This window comes from Platalea leucorodia (assembly GCF_965183815.1).
Source record: "Platalea leucorodia genome assembly, chromosome: 5".
Lineage (NCBI taxonomy): Eukaryota > Metazoa > Chordata > Aves > Pelecaniformes > Threskiornithidae > Platalea > Platalea leucorodia.
This window is the reverse complement of record NC_138827.1, coordinates 10,462,865-10,487,602: the sequence shown is the minus strand read 5'-3', so window position 1 is coordinate 10,487,602 and position 24,738 is coordinate 10,462,865. Positions and strand designations below refer to the sequence as shown.

Genomic DNA, 24,738 nt, shown 5'->3' with positions numbered 1-24,738 from the left:
AAAATCATTCTCAGCATGAAGCAATCCATTAATGAAGATCCATTAAAACCATTCCTGCAACTGTTAGTGGTGAACTCCTTGGATTTTGTGACACTGCATTGTCCTTTGGGAACATTTCCTGATGTGTCCCGTGTTTTCACTTTTGTGGGTTTTTTTTGTTTTAAATGAAATCAGAGAGATGTCATCACCATAATAAGAAGAATAAAGTCCATAGTGACTGAGGAATGTACTATGACCAGATCATTAATACTCAGAAACAAAAGTGGGTTTTCTGGAACAGGTGGGCAGTTACTTGATTTTAGAAGAAAGAAAGAATGATCAAACTTAACAAAACGCCAAAAGCAAACACCATTTTAAGGAATGTGTGATCTTCTTGGCAAGTAGGTCTTGTTTTAAGATAATGATCCACAGAATCGGCGAATGAGAATTTCTTGGGTTTGTAACCAAGCTGATTTCGTGCCTTGTCTATTCGGAAAGTGTGAGTTACAGTAACGTTCCACACCTAAAATTCAAAAGGACAGTTATGGAAGTGACTTTAATATCTGATTTTCTATAACTTGGATGAAAATATGTCAACAATTATATGACAGTGGAATTAAAAACATGAATAAAGATAGACACACAAAAATGTATACATTTTGGAGTTGGATTCTGCTCAGAGCTAACAGAATGAGTTGATGTAGCTGACAGGTAAAGAGCCAAAGCTCTGCGGACTGGGTGCAGAAGGAGTTTATGACACTGAGTTCTCACTTGTGGATGTGAGAGAAGGAACTGAGAAAATCCATGCAGCAGATCAGCACGCTTTCCTCAAACTGGCTCTTCTGTACAGAGAAACGCGCAGTGGAACTGGGTGAATGTATTGGAGGAGAGTGGTGTGGCTTCTCAACTTTGCAGAAATGCCTATCTAAGGAGTGGAAAACCTGCACTTTTGGAGAGTGACATCCTCCATCTCTGAACGCATGGCACCTGTGGAAGTGCTTAAGTTGCACAGTCTCAATGATTTCTGCTTCAGATGTAGAAGTAAGTATAAAACCAGAAGGATAAATTGTGGAATAACTGAAAAGCTACAGCAGGAGTGAGTGAGGTCCATTCAGTCCCTTCAGCGTCCTATTATGTTACATGCTACACTACAGTAAGAGACTAGATGATAGATTAGTTAAAGCATTTTGGCTTCTATTGTACAAAAACATATGTTAGATCAAAATGAATTTGTCTAGAAGGGTTTTTTTTTTGGCAGAAAATTGACTTTTCATTCCAATTTAGAATTATTTTTAGTGGACTTTCTAATTACTGGCTAGCCTGGTATTATGATAACTGCTACCACTTTGACCCGAGACTCTTGCTCTGTACTCTGGGACCACCTTCCTGTAACAAGTAGCTCCACGGCACAGGACGGCTCGCTGGAGATGACGATGTAGTGCCTGTTCTCCTCTTTGTGCCAGCTCCATGTCGGTTGCTCTGTCTTGCACCTCTAGGATGTTTCTCTAGATCATCTAATCTTCAAGTAAGGGTTAATTTCTGACAGTTTTATAAGGGGTGGCCAGGATGGCGTGGAAAAATCAGGCTACAAAATGACTGTGTAACCCCTGAATAGACTACGCCCTGAGCAGAAAAACCGAGCTCTAACGCAGACAATCCTGCCTGCATCCAAAGGGCGTTTCACGTGCTTCATGAGAATTTTGGTCAGAAATGTATAAACATTCCCTCTTTTTATATATTTACCTCATTCCTCGTCAAGAAAGGTGTAAAGCTGAAAACTGGCTTTAGTATCAGGTGCAGATATTCCATCACAGTGGCTGGGAAAGAGAAAGTTACTTAATGAGACAGCTGGATGACAATGAACAGAGAATACCGACATTGCACATCCTATAATTCCTACTGATATCAGGGGATGCAATTAAGGTGGTAGAAGGCGGTGTTTAATTTACAAAATACATGATGGACTCAGTTTACGAATAGCCTTTGAAGTTTATCTGGTATAATTAATGCCAAATGGCATAAATAATTATATTAATAATTATATTAATGTTAAGTTATATAATTCCTACAATTTGGGTCCCTGAATTTTATAAAACCATTACATAGCTTTATAGGAATAAAAAAAACAAATTAAAAAATTAAATAGCACAATAATTAATATGTATTTTATTATTTTTACCTGCTATATGAACCAGAAGAACAGGAATATGTATCCAGGGTTTTCTGTAGCCTAATTTTTCAAACTAGAAGGGATATAAAAGGAAAGAATAACAGAGCATTTGTAGCAAATTGAGGGTGTCAATGAAGTATGAAAATGGAAAACTGAATATTGATATAACATGTATCTAAACTTTTTTCCAGTTAATCTTCCTACCAATACCAGTAGTAAGAAATGCAATTGAAACCGACTACTGATCCTTCCGCGTCCGCCTCCCACCCTTCAAATGCAAGTGGATGGTAAAGGGGAAAGAATGGTATTTCCCAGGGGTAAGTGACCGAGACTGGAATACTTAATTACATTTTGATACAGGCCCATTGTTCTACTGCAGTCATTTTCCTGGAAGCCTTTTCTGTGTTGGCATTGCAGGATCAAAACTTTACCATGTTCCTAAACTCCCAGCCTGGTATTTATGAAAATATAATGTTGCCTATTTTTAGCGTTTAAGATATGATTCTAAAGGGCCTTCCCTTTTGTGCTGCAGTTGACGGCAGAACAAAGAAATAAACAGTGGTTATAAAAGGCCTGCCAGATGCTAATAGTAGAACTTTTTGTGCACTGCGAGCTTGCTTTACAGAAACGCTACTGTTCTGTAGCAGGTTCTATACCTCTCAGCTAAATTCTCTCAAAACAATAAGGGCCAAACTCCACAGTTATGCATATCCAAAACTTCCTTTAAAGCCAGTGCAATTTTGGGATATGCAGGGAGAACAGGACTGGCTTTAATGATAAATAATTCAGTAGTTAATGTGCACCGAACTTCATTTAGTTAGTATGGTCTTTTAGTTAATGACATGAATAGGGCCCATACGGTGCGTTAGAGCTAAATGTGTGTGCAATACGTACTAAAGGGACTATCCATTCAGAAAATATGACGTTTTCACCGTCGTGTATGTAATACGCCTGACCACTCTGTTAGAGAAGCAGAGAAAAACAGTTAGAAAAACACTATACATAGGAATGGCATTTTCTTTCTCTCTCATACCTACCTATCTTTCTTGATTTTGTGAAAAACACGCCAGCACGCATACAGTGAATGCACACAAATCAGCTCAACAAACTACCTGCATTGGACTTCACTGTGATCTCAAACATGTCTCATACTTTTGGGTAACCCCGTGGTGGTAGTAGAGCTAATCATGATTAACCGTGGCGTAATGTAGATCAGAGCTTGATTTCACTACGTAGTAACCCAACTGTTCGAGCATTAAGTTCTTCATGATGTGCAGGAGACAGAATTATCTTCATGAGTCCAACAGAGGTGGCAACACTGACAGCATTTAATAAACACAGCTTTTTGAGGTCAAGTTCCAACTCTGGCTAATTTTCTGATTAAAACAAGTTCAGTATATATGTCCTGTGGGACATGTCACAGTGCCTGAATCCACTCTTGGCTTCCAGCCTTCTAAACTTAACTAGTTGACAGCACATGGAGAGATGTTCAGACGTATCTGTACCTGTTGCCTGTATGTTCCTACCAATATAAATGAAGCTGGAGCCTTCAGGAGCTGTGAATGTAGCAGCTGCTGCAACACTGTCAGTCCTTTAATGCTTCACAGTCCTCAGATTGTTGTTGCAATTATGTCCAGTAAAAGAAAAAGAAAAACCTTTTAAAATTGTCCATTAATTTTGTACTCATTTTGGAATTTTCAACCCTGAAAATGAAACTGGAATGCCTCAGAATGGTTGCTCTAAATTTTATGCCTCTAGAATCAGAACCTATTTTCAAAAGAATAACAGAATATATAAATTTGTACGATGGTGAATATATTAACCTGGTTAAAAATACTATTTCAAAACAGAAAAAAACAGCACCAAAATATTAGCAGAATGTATTTGCATTTGCACTGTCCATGCGCTTGTGGAGCCACACACCATTTTTGAGAATTTAGCACATGACGTTTTGGAGAACGTTTGATCTCAAAACATCAAAAATTAAACCTATTTGAGAGCTAAAGCTAGTAGGACACCGTGTTTATATTGTTTACTTACAGCTACATAACCCTTCTCAGAGGTGAGAGCCTCAGCAGCTAGTAAGTGAGCTTGTACTAGATTTCCTATGTGAACCCAGTTCATCTGAACTTTGTGATTCCCAAACTTGAAGTTAAATAGTCTCCGCTGAATATTTACCTGTAGAAACAGAAAACATGAAATAACTACACGATTTATTATGCAGTATAACATATTCATTTTGGCTCAGCCTGAATACTTGGAATTTGGTCTATTTGTGTACAATTACAGCACAAGAAATGTGTCACAAGAAAAAAAACAACTAGTTGGTGGTTTTATAAATCAAGGACTGCTGCACTGATACACAGTGGTAAAATGTGGTGACATGATAGTGTTTGCCTGAAATTAAAGTGCGTACTTAAAAGACAATATTTCCATTAAACAATTAGGGATGCAGACCTAGCTCTTTGACTGTGGCATTTCAGCCTTGCATTTTTTTCTTTTCACTGAAAAGTATTGCTTGATCCTTGCCATTTCTGCGATGCTCGTATCATGCTATTTGTTATTTTGCATCATATGACTTGTCACCAAGCTTTCACAACAGTTTTCCTGGAGGAATCGTTAAGAACTGCAATCAAGACACTTCCACTGGTGTTATGCCCTTACAACTACTTGTAGTGTCCTCCAGAGCTGAGTACATAACACATACGGCTACTCGTGGCAGGTGGCGCTGCTCTTCTGGTCCGTATATGCCTGGGGGACGAAGCACACAAGTATGGAGCCTATCACCTCCTTGGAGAGAGAACAAAATGTGATTTTCAGACAGCTTAGATATCACCATATGGCTGACATATATTGTCTGAATTTTACATTGTGAAAGTAAAGGTTCGGTCTGACCGTTCTGTGTGATTTGGCTTCCTAGTAACTTGTTTTCATTTCTGTATAAAATTGAATTCAATAGTAGTGGAAGACCCTAGCTTAGCAGCCTGAAAAACTGAATCCCTCTGACCACAAAAGAGTTTGAATAGGGACAGGATAAATCAAACTTTTCCTATAGACATGCCTCCTGCTTGATTGACTTTGGCTATTTATTATAGATATATGACATACATATTTGTCCGTCATTGTAGACACATGCAATACTGGAAGAAGATCATTCAATTCGCTATATTTAGACACCTTGCTTGCTTGCAGCTCAATGGCATCATAAAGGAATGGAAGAGGTCTCTTAAACAGAGGCTTTCAAATTAGTTAGAATATTTTAAATCAAAATGAATACTTTGAGCTCTACCTCTGAATCAGTAAGTAGACTCCTCTGACTCCTGAGAAGAGGCACAATTACACCTTTTATGTAAGCAAGTGTAAGAGGCTGTAGGCATTTGCTCAGTAGTTCATCAAGAATGCTAAAATTGAATCCCCACCTAATTTATGGTTGCCAGCTTTTCAGTTCAGAGAAATCGGTAGGAATAGCAAAATATGCATGTAAAAGCAAGATAAGTATTTCCCTTGCCATGTACAGATGGATTTTTAGCCACAGCTATTCATGCACGTGTGACTTTAGAAGTGAACATGACCCTGATATCACTAATCTGTTTAAGAAACTGCAATTATTCTTGCAATACACCTGCAAGCCTTTGGGCATTATGAGAACGACCTATTGGATAGTGCTTAGAGATTGGTATTATCAGAGAAGCTCAAAGTGATAGACTGAATGGGGAATAAAAGCAGAAATCCTGTATCTGTTGTAAAGTTGGTAAAATTTTAAGATGATTTGAAGAAGTAAGGTTAAATTTTCTGAATTCTCCCATCTATTGTTTGCATATAATCTCATATCTGTCTGGGTATACACATAAAATGTAATCATCCACTGAAGGGAGGAGTAGAAACAAACAAACAAAAAATCCTTATTTCAGTTAATGTAAAGTATACTATTTATTGATAAATGAGTAACCAGAGAATGGAATACGCATTAGCACTACTGATGATAGGAAACCCCCAAATGTTTTATATGTACCTTTGAGTAAAGTTCCATTAGCGGCAAGAACCATTTGGTCTGCAATTGCCTTTGTTCTAGAATAATGATTAAATTGCTATAAAGAAAGGCAGAATATGATCAACATTTTAGTCACATTATTGCATCTGTAAAGGCAAACGTACTGTTTATGTCCGATAACATTTAAATCTAGCCAGCTTGTAGACCTCAGCTGAGTAAAACCAAACTAGAAATAACAAGAAGATATAGCAAATATATACTTTGCTTATGACAAAGAAACTTATCAGACTTACATTTTAGCTGCACAAGTTTAGTTTCAGAGTGAATTTAAGTCCACTAGTATTTACTTAACTTACTTTTTGTGCTGGATGTACTGAAAAAAATATCAAGCCAAATGTTTGGTGGGTCAGATAATTTTGTTTTGAAAAAATAACCATTTTGAATTGGAAAAAGTTTTTTAAAACAGTAAATTAAATATGAAATTAAAAATTCAGACTTTCCTAAAACTGTTTCCATTTCTTACTGAAACTATTTGGGAAGTTATAAATAATTCTCTCTCAACTGTATCTTTTACTATTGACTTTAAAAATTACACACAAGTATAAACAATAGGATTCTGGACACAACACATGCTGGTTTAGTGATTACTTATCCACACGAGGTTATTTATGTATCTGTTTAATTTTGTATTGCCATACTTTATCCTGAAAAATATACCTACAAATCCCACCACGGAAAATTTTTCCACTCTCAGGTGGCTTAATCCGCCTGCTCCACCTCCCTCCGTGCCCCACCTACCTCTGCTGCCTGCTATTACGTGATCACCATTAGAGAAAACACATGATTAGGGCTCAGACACATGCCACTAATTGCAAATTCCTGAAATGCCTTCTCAGAAGTCCGAGGTGCTGTGCAGGCCGTGCACAAACTGACATATCCAACTAAGTCTCTCAGGAGGCACCAACAGAGCAGTAGTCAGTCCTAGTTTGGATTCCCGGACACAGGATGTACATTCTAAAATTATAGCTTTTAACTGCAGGCAGTGTGCTGGGAGCAGGGAAGGACAAATGGGAAGAGTGGGCAGAATGCATGGAGCTTCCGGTTTCAGCTGGAAAATATTTCCTAAATGACCACAGCAAAGAAGGAAATGGTATTTCAGAGCAGCCCTGAGGTGACTGTAACTACCACCTGGCCTGCAGCAAGAAAGCAAGGTTTGGGAACTTCAAAGAAGCAAAAACAGGTGTGAATAAAGATGCAGAATTTGGTATTTAACAATATTCTTCAATGCAAAGGCTCGCGGGGGCCATAATATTCAGTATTTGCATAGCGGATAGCCCCCTGAAAGCCCCTCCTCTTAAAATATTCTTGTCAAATGTCGCATTCCACTTTTCTTAGTCATTTGTAGGTATTTTGTCATCTCAAATCTGTCTAGTTGTAGCAGATTAAAGCCACTATGATTTGAGTATTTCTTCACTGATCATGGGTCAATTCTTAGTAATGAAAAATAATTTCATAGAATTTGATGTGACCTATAGTAAAACAGCATCTGCTCTCAGAACAGCCTTCACATGATCTATCCTTTAGAGCACAGTAAAAGCCACGCCATCACATGAACAAAGTACCTTTTCCAGTGGAAAATACGGCACAGTTTCTTCATCTCCTTCTTCAATAGGATTCCCTCCAAATACCACATTCACTGTGCTGGTATATATCAGTCTAGGGATATTTCTTTGTTTGCAGACTACAATGGTATACAAAAGAAATGATTTTAAAACAAAAATAAAGAGTGAGAAATGACATATGAACTGGCAGCTTCTCTTTTTGAAAACAAATGTTATGTTTATAGAAAAAGTAATCTTTTAATTTTAATATTAACTTATCATTTAACATAATATTATCTTTCATTCAGCTAGAATTTTTCATCCCAAATATCTACTACGTAAATATTACATATTGTGGTCACCAAACGCTTTGTGATTCGGTACCTGCAGCTGGCATATCACCACTGGACCGCAATCATCAGCTGGACAGAGGAATTATCTTGGCAGGGGGAAAAAATTCCTCCTTGACTTCAGAAACATTTCTTAAAACATGTTCGTTTTACAAAATTATTAAAAAGGAGATGAGTAGGAACGTTTCTTGTGATCAAATAGCACTGAAAACTCCCTGCTTCTTCCTGCAGGGGTGGTACTGTAGAGAACCGCCTGCCTGCGGACCATTATTTTTGCCCCTCTCTCCGCAGTGAGCAGCAAGCAGTACTGCTCCTTGCACCACACCCTCATGGGTGCCTGAGCAGGTAAGTGAAGTCATAGAAGAAAACGTGCGAGCCCTCTCTGGTGTGTGACAAAACTGCGTTTGTGTCAATCTGTTCGTAAGTGACAACTGACGTGTTAGCAGGAAATGTACGCTGTTAGTGTTTAAGCAGTAGAACCTTAAATACGAATGAAATTGATATTATTTACAAAACAAAGTCTTAGTTATGGATTCCAGTCGGTGTCAAGATATTGTGTCCAGATTCTGCTCCATGTATGTCATTGCAAACTTGAATAACATAAATTTCCCTTTGATTTAACAATGCTTCTAAAGTTTAAGTGAATTAATATTCAAAGTCAGGAATTTTTAGAATCTACAGAGCAGTCAGTCCAGTTTGCTCATTTTGAAAATAGCAAATGTAATTACTGTGTTGTAAATATTTAGAACAAAATACAATAATAAAATCTATTATTAAAATGTAGATTAACAGGTTCATGCTCCTCCCAGGCTCTTGCTTTGTTGGGAGCCTATGGAAATTTGACATGACATGTTTCTGTGGGTTCAGAGGTTGGGGTAAGGAGGGAATATGTGGCAACCTCTTCCCTCTAACTCATTTACAGTTTTAGTCGCCTACCATTTCTCTCTATTGATGCCACCCACAGGCAGCATGAAAATGGGTCTAAAGTAAAACTGCTTTTGCAATTTTGCTTTTTGATTTTTTTTGCCATTTGGTTTTTGAAGGAAACGCAAAGAGAAAGTAGCTTTGGTATTTACAACACACTTCGAAATGTTCTTTCTGGAATTGAATATACAGAAAGAAATCTACTAATGTTTTCCAGACACAGTAGTTAAAAATTAGTATATAATAAAAAGGGATCACATTTACACAGATGTACAGAAAGGATAGAAGATTTTCTATATTAACGTGATAAAATAATAGCTAAATATACTTTGCACATCTGTGGCTCCTGTCACCAAATGTTTAAAACCCAACAAACAATACAGTCTCACTCATGTTATTTCTGTGAGGAAAGAGGATAACACTTCTCCATCACATAGAGTAAAGGGGAAACATAACCAGTACATGGAGGAGCGTTTAAGTTGGTCTCCCAAGGAATGAAGTCCAGGCTGAAAACCTGTCCCCAGTTCAAACCAGTGGCAAATCTACCAGTTTTAATGGGAGCTGCACACCTGGCTTTACATCATGCTCTGAAAGGAGGGAGAGAAGAGCCTCATTTTACTGCCACAGGAGACATGCAATTAGAAGGTTTCTTAATTAATGGTTTGGATCAGACGCAAAGAAAGAAAATCTAGGTACCTACCATCAATTATAATTTTTGTGCCTCCGACATTTATGGATTCAATCTGGTCTTTCTTTTGAAGCTAGAAATAGAGTTTGCACAATATCTAATTAGTTGAATAAGTTACATTCACAATACAATTGTTACAATTGCCAGATCTAGAACAGCTGTGGCCTTTTTGTGTGCGTTACAGTTCTCTCTCCTTCTGACAGACAGCAATTCCTAGCAGTTCTCATTTTTATTGTTTTGTTCAGTGTATGAATAAATAAAGTTGAAAAATTAAAGATAAAAATGCATCTGAAAGGAAATCAAAATGCTTTAATTTTTTGTGGCACCCCAGTGAAGCCGTGATACAGAAAGAGGAATTACAGGCAGGGGTCATGCTCCCTGAAAGCTTTCACAAATTCTTGTTCCAGTGGCAATCTGTCCCGTTCCTAGAAATCGATTAGTATTTTAATGTGGTTTTTGAGAACACCCTCTGTGAATATCACTGTTACTTAGCACAACCATACTGAGTTGCCGGTCTGTTTCCTCATGACTATGAGTTCACACAAAGAAAACGCATCAGCCTTAGTTCTAGAGCAATATTGTCACACTTCTTCAGATTACAGAAGAAGGATATGCCTTCTTATCCAAGTTCTTAAATCTATGATCTCATTTTTCTGGAGTCTTTTGTGTAGTGCATTAGTTTCATGCTTTGACATTTATTATTTAAGGAATACCTCCCTTGTTGCCTGTATGGATGACTTGACCTTTATAATTAACTTCTGTCTGACATATATATCATATAATTACATTCTTTGCTACACGCAGACAAATTTTTGCTTTCACAAGAATAAAGAAAGAAAACGTTAGGAAGATGGTACTTGCTTGTTCTAATCCTGACATTCCACATGCAGCCACATGAAAGACACAGTCAACCCCTTCACATGCTTTGAACACCGCATCATAATCCCTCACATCGCCCTGTAAAATGAGAAAAGGATGGGGTTTTGACTGGTAGAGCTCATTACATTCTCTATAGAATTAGTATTAACTATGGCTATTAATGAAAAAATAAAGTCATTCTGATCTATTTTTCACAACACTTAACTAGCATTAAACAAAACATTATAAATGTGGAGAAAAATCCATGACTAAGAATTTTGTCAGTATTGTGTTGCAAAACAAACATGACTCTTGCTGGCTTCAATTATAATGCGTATTTTCACACTTAATCCTGCAGCCTGCAGGCTGGCAAAACTCGTTTGACTTGAATGGGAGCAGCATATGCTTGAGGGCTGGAGAATCAAGCCCCAAGGACAATAAATCACAGCAGGAAGGGCTCAGCTCTTTGCCATGGAATCGCCAAAGAAGAGAACCCCTCTTCTCTTAGCACCTTAAGATCTGACTGTTGCAATCTGGACAAATGTCTCTTTGCCCAGCTAAGCTTTATTTTAGGTGCACCGCACGATAAATTTAATTACAGTTTTCTACAAGATTAAAACAAAAGAGCTATAAAACGCTATATGCATTTAATATTGTATTAGTACACATTAGTGTATTATAATCACATTACATGAAATGCTGTATAGTACTGAACACTGAACTGTATTAAATACACACATACTGTATCTCGTATCAAATGCTGTGCTTAGAATATTATATTGCATTTTTGTATAGCCGGTAATACTATATGAATAATACTCCACATACACGTCAATAAAAATAGAATACCTTTCTTTTCAGAATTATAATATTTTGAAATATTAGCTATTATTTAATTTACTGTAATGAAATTGATAGCATAATAACAAAAAAAAAAAGGCTGGTGGTAATATTAAGAGGTGAGGTAATCTAATCAGTTTTTAACCTCAACTTCTTTCTTCTGAGGCTGCCGAAGTATTTCACAAATACGGCTGACTTACACTTCCTACCTTCAATCAGATGCTAAAATAGCCAACCAGTATAACCAATATTAGCAATCTCCAAATCACTGATCAGGGCTCAGATCTCTGAAGTGACTTATCATGTTATTTACTAGGACTCCATAGTTCCATTTTCTAGGTAGTTCACCTATACTTTGTAATATTTATTCTTTTTAAATTGAATTATAAAAAAACTGTTCTCAGAACATCATTTGTCAGATCTCTTGAGTCTCCTTTAAGAGATGTCAATTGCCATCAATCCACCAACTTAAATCAAATTATGTGGATTTATATCCTTAACGAATCAAGCTCATGGTTTTTGAACGGTCCCTCGATAATACTTTCTCTCTCTTCCATATTCTATAAAAGCTGTTTATGAAATCGAACATAAGAACAACCATCCTGGGACAGCCTAAAGGGCTGCTTGGCTCCGTGTTCCGCCCGCTGCCCAGCCATGCAGAGCAGTATCGCGCGTCCCCTTTGCCTCCCTCGCTGCCTGACCCACGTGGTGACGTAGCTAGAAAGAGAAAATCTGGCATCACCTCCATCGCGCCTGGGACAAGGACGCTGGGATCGCTTTCAGCTTCGCCATCAACTTTCTGGTTCTGGTGGTGGTGTCAGAGAGCTCCTACACTAAATGCTCAGACGAGATCAGCTGAACGAGGCCCTGCGCCTGGCTCAAACTTGTGTGCGACGACAGGAGTGTGCAGGAAGCGCTAGTGCCACCCGCGCGCCCAGACCCCCAACCTGAGCGGGTGAAGCGGCTGTGAGGAGTGGGTGCTCCCCACGTCAGGGAGCAGTGGGGATGCTCCCCTCCACAGATGGCTGCGAGCTGTTAAATATTTGTGGTATCTTTCGTTCCCCCTCTTTTGCAGACATAATAAATTCCTTGAATTGTTCAGAATCTAAAGGAATTGGTGCTCATAAATGGGTGCCCTGGGAAGAGCAGGAACAGGGCAAGCATATGTGACACTTTCCCCCAGAATTCTCTTCCAGTCTCCAAGTATTTTCATTCAGAAGATTTGCTGAGACTAATTTGGCTTACCTATTTATTAATCTCCAATGGAAGTAAATTTTTGGCGAGGCTTTGTACACACCTTTTACCCACTGCATGAAAAAAACACCTCTTTGTGTTTGTATTGAACTGACGACTCTTCATTTCACCCGATGGCCCTTCCTTCTTGTACTGGACAGGACAGTGAACAGTCAACCCCTATCCATCTCCACGCCACTCAGTTTGCAGATCTGTCCCACTCCCAAGTCATCTCTTTCCCAGACTGGAAAGTCCTAGTTTCCACAGTCAGTCTCTGCACGGCAGTCATTCTGCACGGCAGTCGTGATCACCTTTATTGCCCTGTCTTGCTCTCACCTTTTTACTCTAGATAATCTGCCCGAGCCGTAAACTTTGTCACTTCATTGTTCACTCCCTCACCGAGGCGAGCTACGAGCGCGTTGAATGGCGCTCCCAACACGGGACTCTTCAGGACTCCACTGGTGACACGGAGAGCACTGACCACTGGGACTCCTGCTGGCTATCTATCTCTTCATCAGTTACTTATGCACAAGAGGACATTTTACCATGACTTCTTATTGTCCTTAAAGGCTTTTCAGTAAATGCTTTTATCAAAAAATCCTTAAGAGGAAGTTGCTAATGTGTATAAAAGTAGTACAACTTTACTTCACTGCTGTTAAATATGTAATTTCAACATACCTTGAAAAAATCTGCTCCATTTGGAACTTCCCATTTGGGTTTCCGTACATCAAACAGAACAACAGCAGTTCCTGACCTAACAAGAGCGCATCCCAGATTGTATCCCAGGTAGCCTCCGCCTCCTGTCACCATCGCCTTTCTGCTTCTGTTCACCAGCGGTCCAGCACGCTCGTTTAGTGTGCTCTCACACGCTTGGCTGCTGTGGAGCTCTTCCGTAGATCCTTCTTGCATCACGACTGCAAGATAGAAGACCTCTTGAAAATTCCTGCGTAATACTCTGAGATCTGGGTAATTTCAGTAAATTTCATGTTACAATGCTCCTTTTGTGACTATACTATTTTTATTTCTATATTTTTATTACCTTAACATGTTTAAAATGTATAAATTCATAATTTTGGTGATGATACAATGAGTACAATAAGTAATGAGTCTGAATACCTTTATATTCCAAGATTTAGCTTTTCCTCATACCCACAAGTTTCATGTTATACAGAAATGAAGAGAAATTACAGGATTTTAGAGACATTATAATTACTTAACCTTAACAGGTATGATTCCATTTTTGAATGCTTGGTATATCAAACATTTTATCCTTGAAAACCCACTGACTTCTGATATATCAATGCCAAATAGATGTTAGCCTACTAGTCAGGGGAAAAAATTAGATAAGGAATATAAGAAAGGATTGATTCTGCTTTTAAAATCCACTTCATTTCACATTTGGGTCACAGTTCTTCAGTAATGATAGGAAGTTGTTACCATTTTAAACTTTTCCGGCTACACGCTAAATACATTTAGTTTTCTGTCCAGTTCTTACTAACTTGTGTCCATATTGTTCTCATTAGGGCATTCATATATAGCTAAACTGACAAGGAACCGAAGGGATAAGCCATCTGCCCTGTGGGTTCATCTACTTGGGAAAACTGATTAGAATATCCTTCTGTGATAAGCTGTTCCACTGGAGTGACCCATCTGTATGCTTTGTTCGGTATGAAAACTGAGTTTCTTCTACAATAATCACTTCTCTTTAGAAATTTACTCATATTCTACAATTAAAATGACTGGTATTCCAGATCACAATATACTCCGAGAAATTAGTCCGGTTAATACTCCCACATAGACCGCCCCTATTGTCCTGATTCCTTGCGTGGTGTTTGCACATTAGGATCTAGGCTCTTATGTCCCCAAATAGAAATCCAGAATAAATACATCTCAATGAAGTCACTGTAAAGTGGGAGCCAAACCGGGTGCCTGCCCGTCTCATATGGGAATATAGACCCAATTCCTGCAGATTATTATGGTTTTCTTATAGTTGGAGTGGGTCCTCATAGCAACATCCCCACGCAGGAGCGTACATCATCTTCCACCACCTGGGCGTGGATAGTTAAGCACAGTTTACTCTCAGGCGTTTACCCCAGGGTTCAGCAGAGATTATGCAGACACAGGGCATGACTGGTAACTGGTAGCTGCATCACTTCCAGGGTGACAAAAAGTGCTAGAAAAGCAAGAGAAAATGCAGCCCACACTACACAAAGTTACGGACTACTTTTGCCATTGCCTAGTTAAGAAAAATATCACAAACAAAATTATAAAAAAATATTTTATGCATTGTTTTTTAGATTTCAGACACAGGGAAGTAAGTACCAGATTCTCCATGCTGTTATACTGTTTTAACACCAGTGTCAGCTCACTAAATTCAATGAACTGAGTGGCGTAACAGAGTGGAAAATATGAGCTCCTTATGTTGAAAAATATCCTGACATTTCAAAAATGAAAAATAATCCACATTTCCAAACAAAATTTAAGTTAGAACTAATATAATAAAACTAAAACAAGTATGCTTCTCCTGTTCAATCAAAGAAATTTAAATTTGCATCTCTAGATTATGCTACACAGCAGTTTTAAGCCATATAAAATTCCTTTGCCTTGTCTTCTGTGAAAAAGCACCTTTCTATACACTGTTAGGAGAACTACGGTCAAGCTTGTCACATATGCCATAAAAAGACATATTTGAAAAATGGCATATATTTGAATACTTGTCATTAATATCTCCTTATATTCTAAATAAGCTGGAGGTTGTATCAGAAAGTTTGAAGATTTTGCTAGAAATCTCTTTCTTAAAATGCACTAATAGCATTAATCTGCTTCACGGAATTAGAAAATTATTATGAAATTTTGAATGTAAACAATTTCCTGTAAGAAACTACTTATTTCCAGAATCAGTAGCTTCCTTGTTTCTCTAAATTTATAGGAGCTATTCTGATTTATCAATGTATTCCGCACGATGAGCATAGTTGCCTCTTACGCCGTGCATGCGGCGCAAGTTGCTCTTAGCTCCCCTACTGTCATTTCAAATATTAGAAATGCAGAAATTACTTCCCACAAAAAGTTAGAGTCAAACATTTCAGGTTTTTAAAAACAGCTAAAGAGGTAGTAAGTACCCTTGGTAGAATCCTGGATGTCAGCGTTCTCCCAGTCCGTCCTGTCCAGGTAAGATGGGGAGACGTCTCTTTGCTGGACAATTAGTAACACAGGGGCATCAGGTACTCTCAGCCAGCCAGAGACGTTCACGTGTGCTCTGGCCCTTTTGCTGTTCCTGCTCCTTTGTAGCTGCTGGCTGGGCTAGGAGCCAAAAAAGGGCAGGGCTTAATTTGTACATAATCTATGTTCCTTTTCGGGAAAAAATTAAGTATTTTCTCCACATCAGACCCTTCTAAATAGGATGGTATCTCTTACTGTTACCTGGTAAAAGTATTGCTAAGGCACTAGACAACACAAATATACCATTGGTACCAGCATTCTGTAGATAAATTGTACTAGATTACAAAAACATCTCACACTTTTTAAAAAGTACAGAGAAAAGGGTTCTTTACTAAAGAAAAACAGGAAAGAAATTCTTAACACTAAAGTTTAAAAGTGAACCTCTCACAGTTGTGTGAAACTTGGGTGGGATACATCTCAGCTGGCAGCAGAGTGAATGGAAATACTTTCTCCTTCTACCTACGGTTTTCAATCTAAATTTGGATAAAGAGAAGAAACAAAAATCTTGTTTGGCCATGGTACTTAGCACTTTCATCCTGACTTTTCCATCTTCATCCCCAACCCAATTATGTATTTGCAAAGAGGCTTAACTGTAGGCACAAGGGTTGTCCTCCGGCTTCCAAGATGAATGAAGTACAGGCAGCAAACTAACTGGTACACAACAGAGGAGGAAAACGTGATTTACTATTAAATAATGCGTCTAAAATGAATAATGAATTAAATGATTAATAATTATAGAAGTTCTCTGATCCTAAGATTTTAAAGCACTTTTAAAACACATATCCTTTTGCAAATTAAACAATGAGAAATCAAAGCCAACATTTTTAAATGGGTGTGTCTAAAATTAGGTCTCAAAGCAGTAGTTAAGATGCTAAAGAAACACTCCCAAATCTAAATATAAGTGACTACAATTTTAAATGTTGGCATGTTAGAAATATCTCGAGTTCATAGGTGACTTTGCAATTTAAATGTAATTTAATGTTCATGTGCTGACAAGAACTCAAACCGACACCTGGGCAAATAGATTTTAGCATAACATATATGTATTTAAGTCCCTGTAGCCTGCATTAGAAGCAGAATCTTTGAACCTGTCAAGCTAATCTGCACTTGTCAGATTGCCGGGTGAGTGACAAAGCCAGCTCAGAGTGAAAACCCCAAGAATACCAAATTCTCGCCTTTGAGCTGCCCACAGCACCGATAGCTCTCACCATTTAATCCAAGAAAGAAAGTGGCCGTTCGGTCCCTGGACTACTGCAGAACTCCTCCACAAGTCAAGGCAGCTGGTCAGCTTATTCATAGCGTATCGGTCCCTCATGGCTCAGTGAAAATCAACAAAGAGTATTTTAACTTGGCGTTGGGTTCCACCTTAGCCAGAAGGAGACACCTCAGAGGAGCTTTCAGAACCGGTGTTTTGTACCTCTCCTGTTACGCTTATGCTCTTATCTTTAATGAAGAAGAGGGGTGGCCATATTTTATTCAGAGCATCCTGCTAAGTCTTTTTGAAAGAAACAGAAGCTAAAGGTACAATGAGAAAAGCTGCTGCATTAAGATTTAAGCTTGATTTTGGTCTTGAGTCACAACTCTATGCTGCACTTTCCTCCTTTTTCTCCTGTAACCACTCGCAGTTCATGTAGGCACACAAAATAAACAAAACATCCAGCACTTCCAGGAGACGACTGCATGAAATAAAACGGGAAGGTGTCAGGGAGTTTGTCTGTTTATTTACACAGAGAAGGTCCACGTTTCTGAAATGTTGGCTTATCAAAACAGTACTCCCATCCAGACAGTAAGGCAATGTTGAAATGTAATTGCAGTGTTTCACAGAGGAATCTAGTAAGGTTACACAAGCTGATTTCAGATCACACGCTGATAGATCCACTGATAAATGTGAATTGAGTAAGAGTGAGTAGGAGTCAGGGCGCAAGAAAGAGAAGACACTACGTGTCTCCAGCGTACAAAGGAACGCTCTTGTCCCCGCGCCGGCGCTGTGGGCAGCAGTGCTGGGTACTGGACCACAGAGAGGTGTTGGATCATGGCCTAGGAGACCGATGTGTGGAGACTGGGGCTTCGTCCCTTTCATTCAGCAGGTCCCCTTAATTTCACAGGTCTGCATTTTCGGGCCACAGAACAGGAGCAAGGCTCCAGCTGTGAGGTAAGAGGAACCTGAACGAGGGTTTTTAATTGTGTGGAAGACACTATGCGGAAAGGAGCCTTTAACAGAGACGTAAGCAGCGCATGAAGAGCTAGACAGAGGTCTGAGCTGAAATGACAGCCGGATGTTTGGCCTGAGTCACGGCAGGATGGGATGTTCTGCAGTGCCCGAGGGCAGAACAGCAGAAAAGCTTAAGAGACCAAGCTCTCTCTTAAAGCTATCTCAAGGATAGGACTTTGCTGAAATAACTGCAGCATAAAGATATCCTCTCTTCATGCGACTTATTAAAAATTCTAATTAGTAGAGTTGTCCAGGCTCATCGTTTGTTTGAACACCTCCCTGTGCGCTTGCTCGCATCCAGATGCCCAGCCATATGTACTGACACACTCTTACGAACTCCAAGTGGTGAGACTCATTTGGACAGCGTGCCAAATCGCTGATCCGCTCTGCAACCCCAAAGAAGTCTGGACAGATCTGTTGCGGGTGTAAGCACTTTTGACTAAAGGTACTTATCTCTTTGTGACTACAAAACCAATCATCCTCATAACAAGGATTGAGTCTAAAACAACAGAGGGGTGAGAGAAGTGAAGTGACAATGGTGCGGTATTAACATTTTAAGTGAGAGATGACAGAAAATGTTAAAAAGCATTTAAATCAGAAAGTCTTGCAATGTTAATGGAAAAGAGGAAAAGACTGGAACTCTGCTCTAAACCTCATACCTTGTTGTGCTTAGAATTTTTGCTTCAAAAAGAGAAATCATGGGATCTGAATTTGGGAAAGGAAACTTAAGAATGTTTATTTTTCATATAATCAAATGCTAAACATTGGAACATATCAAATATTTCTAAGGAATAAAGTCATCCTTAAAAAAGTTTCCCAACACAACATTAATGTAACAACAGATGTAATTTAATACCCAAAGTATGCATCATTCGAATGCAACATTAAATACTTTATGATAACATGATGTTCTTCACATTCCTTGTGAAGTTAGAAAAGTAAGACACAGAGGCAAAGAAACTTACCCATGTCACGCCGTAAGTCCATGCCAGAAGGGAAAAGAAGATGCAGATCCTTATTCCTGCTGTTTGACAAAAGGCATATTTTCGATGCCTAATACAGCAAAAGAAAAACTGTATGCTAGGACTAAGTCAAGATCCTTTGGGCAGTAAGCTCCCTCTGATTTTTCATTAGGTGAAGATATTAAGCATTCATCACTATGCATTTCAATAGCTTGTCTTTTGTAAAGACATTTTTTGTGTATAGCAATATAATTATACATTTCTGTACAATATAACAACAGAAGAAAGTTACAAACATACATTTAGTAGAGATGATACTATGCTTTTTCTGTTTTTCTCATGTCCTGTCATCTGTCACTGGCTTTTTCTTTTTAATGCTATCAGATACAGTGTTTCTAAACCCAAGGATATCTAGTACTTGAATCATGTTTTTCCTCCTAAAAAAAAGTCTGAAAAATCAAGGTTTTCTACTATATTCTTCAGACAGCTAGCTGCAAAGCTAAGAGATGAGATTCTTCTTAAATCCCTCAGTTCTTCGTTAACATACATAAACATTCTTACTCTATTCCTTCCTTTTTCCTGTGCCTTTGTGTATTTATTTGTGTTATGATTCCGTATATTTCACTGTTTCCTTGTGGAAGGAATAAAGCACACCTAAATACTTCGAAGCACAGCCTTGGAACGCGTCGTATGAAATGCTTTCCAAGTCGCGATGTTCGCGTTTACTTTGCATTCGTGGTTGCTTTGCATGCTACGCAGACTGACGTACAAGTCAAATGAAATGGTAACCGTGAGACTGCGTTGGCAAGTCGGGGTGGAATCGCAGGAAGAAACAACTTCTAACAGCAACAATGAACAGGCCCCTTACCAGCTCTCAGGTCTTGTTAGAAAAGGAGACAACTGTTCATGCAACAGTTGAAGGGAAGGAACACAAATGCATCATAAATAAAAATACTGCATTAATGTACTGAATAAAGGCATGTTTCTATATAATAAGCAGGGACGACAGCTTGGCTTCTTACATACAGGAATCACAGAGAAAACAAAAAAACCCACAGAAGTTATGTATCAGCAGGTTTAAAAAATATTATTGAAGACCAATCCTTACAGGTTTCCTTTTCATTCAAAGGTTTCCTAACGGTCATTGCACCGGAAGAGAGAAGTACAGATCATCATTACTGCTACATGGCTTTGTTTTCATACCCAAAAAACATTGGAGGAGTTAGGAGGGCACGGGAGGTGGCTTAGGGTGGATGGAAGAGGAGGATCTGTTTTGCACTGTGCCAGTCAGATATCATTTAAAATCTTGTCATATCTTCTACCAAGTTTAATTTACAAAGTTCCATTCACCTCTACTGTTGTTACTAACCCAGAAATCGTAACATAAACTGCAGGACTTTCCAAGCAGGAAAGGAAAAACCCTCTAAGAGAGATCAAGTTTGTTACTTGCTAGTTATTTCTCTATGAAGGGCGAGCCTTGGTACCACATGAAGCGTGGCCACGATGACAGAGGCAGCCCCTGTCACTGAAAGCACGTGAACTGGTGGCTGACGAGGTTGGCCTAACCTACCTATCAAACTCTCGGCAGAATTTAGGATTCTGACTGATGAAGTCTCACACGATGCAAGTCAGGGATTATCAGCCTCCTCATACGGTAGTTCTACCAGTGCGTTCAAGAGAGTTACCTGAAACCTAGGTTCTCTTTATTGTAACAGAGACAGGGAAGGAATAGGGTGTTTTCTGATGGTGACAGGTTTCTGGAATTGGATTTTCCCCTCTTCCTCTCTTTTTTTTTTTTTTTTTAGAACTATTCAGAAAGCAAACATCTAATAAGCATGTTTGAGATGGTTTCACAGAGGACTGAAGTTCAATGGAATGAAAAGTATCCTATATACATCTAATTGGTTGAGATGCATTAAAATGATTCAATGAAAATTCTTGTGACTTCATTGTCTTAATGAGTTTGGGTGCCTAAAGTCTTGGAACTTTGTAGTTACAAATCTAGATACACACTAAGAGGAGATAACATGCTTATAAAGCACAGAGAAATTCTTGCTGGGCAGAATTCTGGAGAAGACGGCACAACACACGCATACGGCTGTTAACTTCCTCGGAAGCAGCATGAACTTCCTGGGGTTGACTCAAATTTAGGCATATTTAGATGGAGTAATCTGTTACTATCCCAAGCTGTCCCACCCTGCGGCTGCAGGCTGCTGTCCCCTGGCGCAGCTATGGCTGAACCATGCGCAAAAGGCGTTCCTGACGCACCAGTCCATACTAAACTTTTACGAACATCTGCACCAGTTACCGGTGGCACAGCAGCCGGGAGGTGGCTGTACGTTATGGCAGTACGTGAGCTGTGCCACAGGGAAGGTACCCACTCTTGCTGCAAAACCAGCACTCTTCTGATAGGGGCAGAACACTTCAAGGTAGCAACTGGTTTGGCCGTTTGTCTTTAAATTCATTGCATGCAAATCAACATATTCTGTGAGTCACAGCAATGACATGACTTACAAACAAGCTGGCAGAAAATTATACATCTTTGCCAATTATAAAACTCCTCTTTTATTATGTCTTGAATACAGTGAATTCCATTCCAGGAAACATAAGCCAGGAAAGCAAATGGCATATACATGACAGATCAACATAGAAAAGTCATTAACAGAGCACTTGATTAATCAGGTCGTCACCGCTGAACCATCTCCTTAAAATGTTTTCCTGACTAAGTAGCCCTCAGACTGATGGGAGCAGGCAGGACGAGAGTTTCCAGGTGGGTAACAGGCAGGAGACAGAAACTATATTTTAAAGGAAGGAGCTGCTCTGAGCAGATAGCAGGGCTGACCAGCCTGCCAGACAACAAGGCTTCAGCAGCATGGAGAGAGCCTGCACAGCCTGAAAGCACTTACTAAAGAAGCGAAGCTGCATGGGATGCAATGGCTAAATACTGCAACACCCGACTATTTTATAGCTTCTGCGGTGACACAAATTCTAGCGTCAACATTTGTTCCTTACTTTCCAGTTGCATTTTTCTTGAGCAGGAGACTTAGAAACCCTTAGTTCACACCACCAGCAAAGAGAAGACTCCCAAATTCCTAACACCTACTTTAAGTCTGGGAGAGAACCAGAGAAACTTCCTATGCTCTGCCCACAAAAACAAATGACCTGTCTAAACCAGAACAAACAACTGAGTGATGAGACGAGTATTAGTGTAGGTTGCCATGAACTTAGGATTGCATAGATCCGTTGATGATCAGTCTAGAGAGACACTGTAAGCAGAATTGTTTAGAATGAGTAAAATCTCTGAACACCAAATACTATACAGGAAAAAAAAGGCTGTAAATGAGAGGTGTGACAGGTTGCAATCTAACACAACACACAAATATTCTGATGCTTATCCACATTTGCAAAATCGGACATGTGCATTACTATCTGATTTCACAAAAAGCCTCTGATATCATTTAACATACCTGCGCAAGTGTATTTCCTTTTATGGTTCTTTTAAAGGACCTTTATAAAAATATCAGAATCTATGCTACAGTATTGTGACATCTCTTAAATCCTCTGAGGAATAAATAAGAATTTCTTTTTGGCAATACAGAAACCTCATCCCTTCTACCTGGATTTACTGTTTTAACATTTCCATTAGTACAAATCCACTCATTTTATCAGTGATCATCATCTAATATTTATATACCCCAAATAAAAATGTAACTAATCCTATTAATTTACAATTAACATTTTCATATCAAAGCATCTCAGCCATTACACATATACCAACGCATATACTAATAAAATCACAGAAAGTGATGCATAGCACAAAGCAGCATTTTAACTGCAGTATTCCACAGTAGGCCGGTACTAACATGGAATGTGGGAGTCAGCTGGTGCAGAGCATAAAACACTAAAAAGAGACTTTTATGATAGAAATGATCTTTAAATCTTTATGAAGACAAAACAGATGGAGGGACAGAAAAGATAATATCTCCCATATCAAACTATATCCAATCATTCCTATTGGCTGGCACTCAGGAGATGCAGCTGACATTGCAGAGTTCCTCACTAAGAAAAAATGTGTATTTCATAAATCAACTGGAAAAATATATGCCTCATTACTGCAGTGAGCTTAAACTGGATTTTCTTATATGGTACTGCCAAACGTATTTTTAATCTTTCTAGGACAGGAAACACGTAAGAACTTAACAGAACTGCTTAGAAGACTGGCAGTGTCTGGTTATACAAACATAACCAGGCTTTATCAGCAACAAGATATTACTTGTTTGCATGTCTGATGATTTCTCAGTCATCAGCTCTAAATCCTTCTCTGCTGCCAACATAAAAAGCAAAGAGTCAAAATAATTATTACCAAACTTCTTTTAGCAAAAACATTCATTCCAAGCTTTGTTTTCTGCACTAAGGTTATTTCTTGGACTTCCTATGCAAACCTGGCATAAAGAATTCTCTTTCTAGTATCACAGCCATCTGTCCCATCTGTTAGGGCTAACGAGCACCAGCAAAGAAGTCTCAAACCACTGCCAAAAAAGACATCTTGGACATACCACCAACTGATTGAAGCAATTATTAGTATGATGCAGTAAAACAGAAAAGAAACAAAAGTTGTGATCCTGTATAACTACTAATTATATTAGAAATACATTACACTTTTAGAATTTGTATTAGCTATATTGAAAAATATCCTCTACTTATGTTTAAACTTTGGAAAGTTCAGGGCTTGATTTACTCTGAGTCCCGCAAAGTCTACAAGTGGAATAAGTCGGCAGCACTTATCACCTGTGACTGCTCTTGCCAGCAGTTCAGAGGCAACAAAAAATAGATCTTCCCTCTTTCTGCTTGAAGCTGGAAGCTTTAAGCACACTCTGAAAAGAAGCAGGCTGGTGGTACCACTCCAAACCTCTTCAGCGTCTTTTCTTCATCTAAAATTTAAACCTACAAGTCAAGCACATGAATAGTTTTTTAAATACAATTCAAAAGATACAAACTGTATAGGCTCACCATCACCCTTGACAAAATGGTAATAGAAAACCAATATAAATTAACTTAATTAACTTCTCATTTTCCTTACTTACGTGTTTAATTGTGCTACAATGCTATGTACTTTCTGAAGTAGGGCATTAACAGGAATGTCTTCCTATACACTTTACAAGCAATACGGTTTACCTTGGAAGGTTGAAAGACAGGAGGTGGTTGTAGAACACCAGCCTCTGCCTATACGTGCCTGTAAAAACCTCCTTGCTACTACAGGATGGTTATATATCTGTTTCCTCTCCAAGCATCTCTCGTTAGTGATCAGCCCTTATACGTTAAGTTCTGCACATACTTGACCAAGTTCCAGGTTCCATTCTCCATGAAGCAAGCATTCTTAACCAGCAGGTCTGACTGGATTCCCCCCCCCCCCCCCCCCCCTTCTCTTTGAATGACTGGGCAATGTTTGTAAACCAAAATACAAACTACAGCTATAGAAACAAGGATTTCAAAAACAGTCTCACTATATATCTGCCTTACCCAATTCCTTGATGAATATCTTGGCAGGCCTAAGTTCTCTAGTGCAGCGCTCTCTGTAGTTGTCTCCATGCCCACTTTTTCCCTCAAACAGCTCTGTAACAAATGATTCTGTCTTGTTTAACCCTGAGAAAGCAATTTCTCTTTTCCTGTAATTTTTACTTTGCCAATTTAAAAGCAGCATGTTAGCTCTG

General features: G+C 38.8%; 1 protein-coding gene across 1 annotated transcript; it reads right to left on the bottom strand.

Annotated features, from left to right (window-relative positions):
- Positions 1-298: 298 nt before the first annotated feature.
- On the bottom strand, positions 299-13,543 carry LOC309590509 (putative short-chain dehydrogenase/reductase family 42E member 2; the record flags this gene model as incomplete). Its single annotated transcript, XM_082311780.1, has 11 exons — positions 299-502; positions 1,723-1,796; positions 2,159-2,222; positions 3,044-3,109; positions 4,190-4,327; positions 4,857-4,939; positions 6,162-6,237; positions 7,763-7,881; positions 9,716-9,776; positions 10,565-10,660; positions 13,313-13,543. The coding sequence occupies 11 exons, from the start codon at positions 13,541-13,543 to the stop codon at positions 299-301; spliced, it is 1,212 nt and encodes a 403-aa protein (XP_082167906.1).
- Between the last annotated feature and the right edge of the window lie 11,195 nt (positions 13,544-24,738).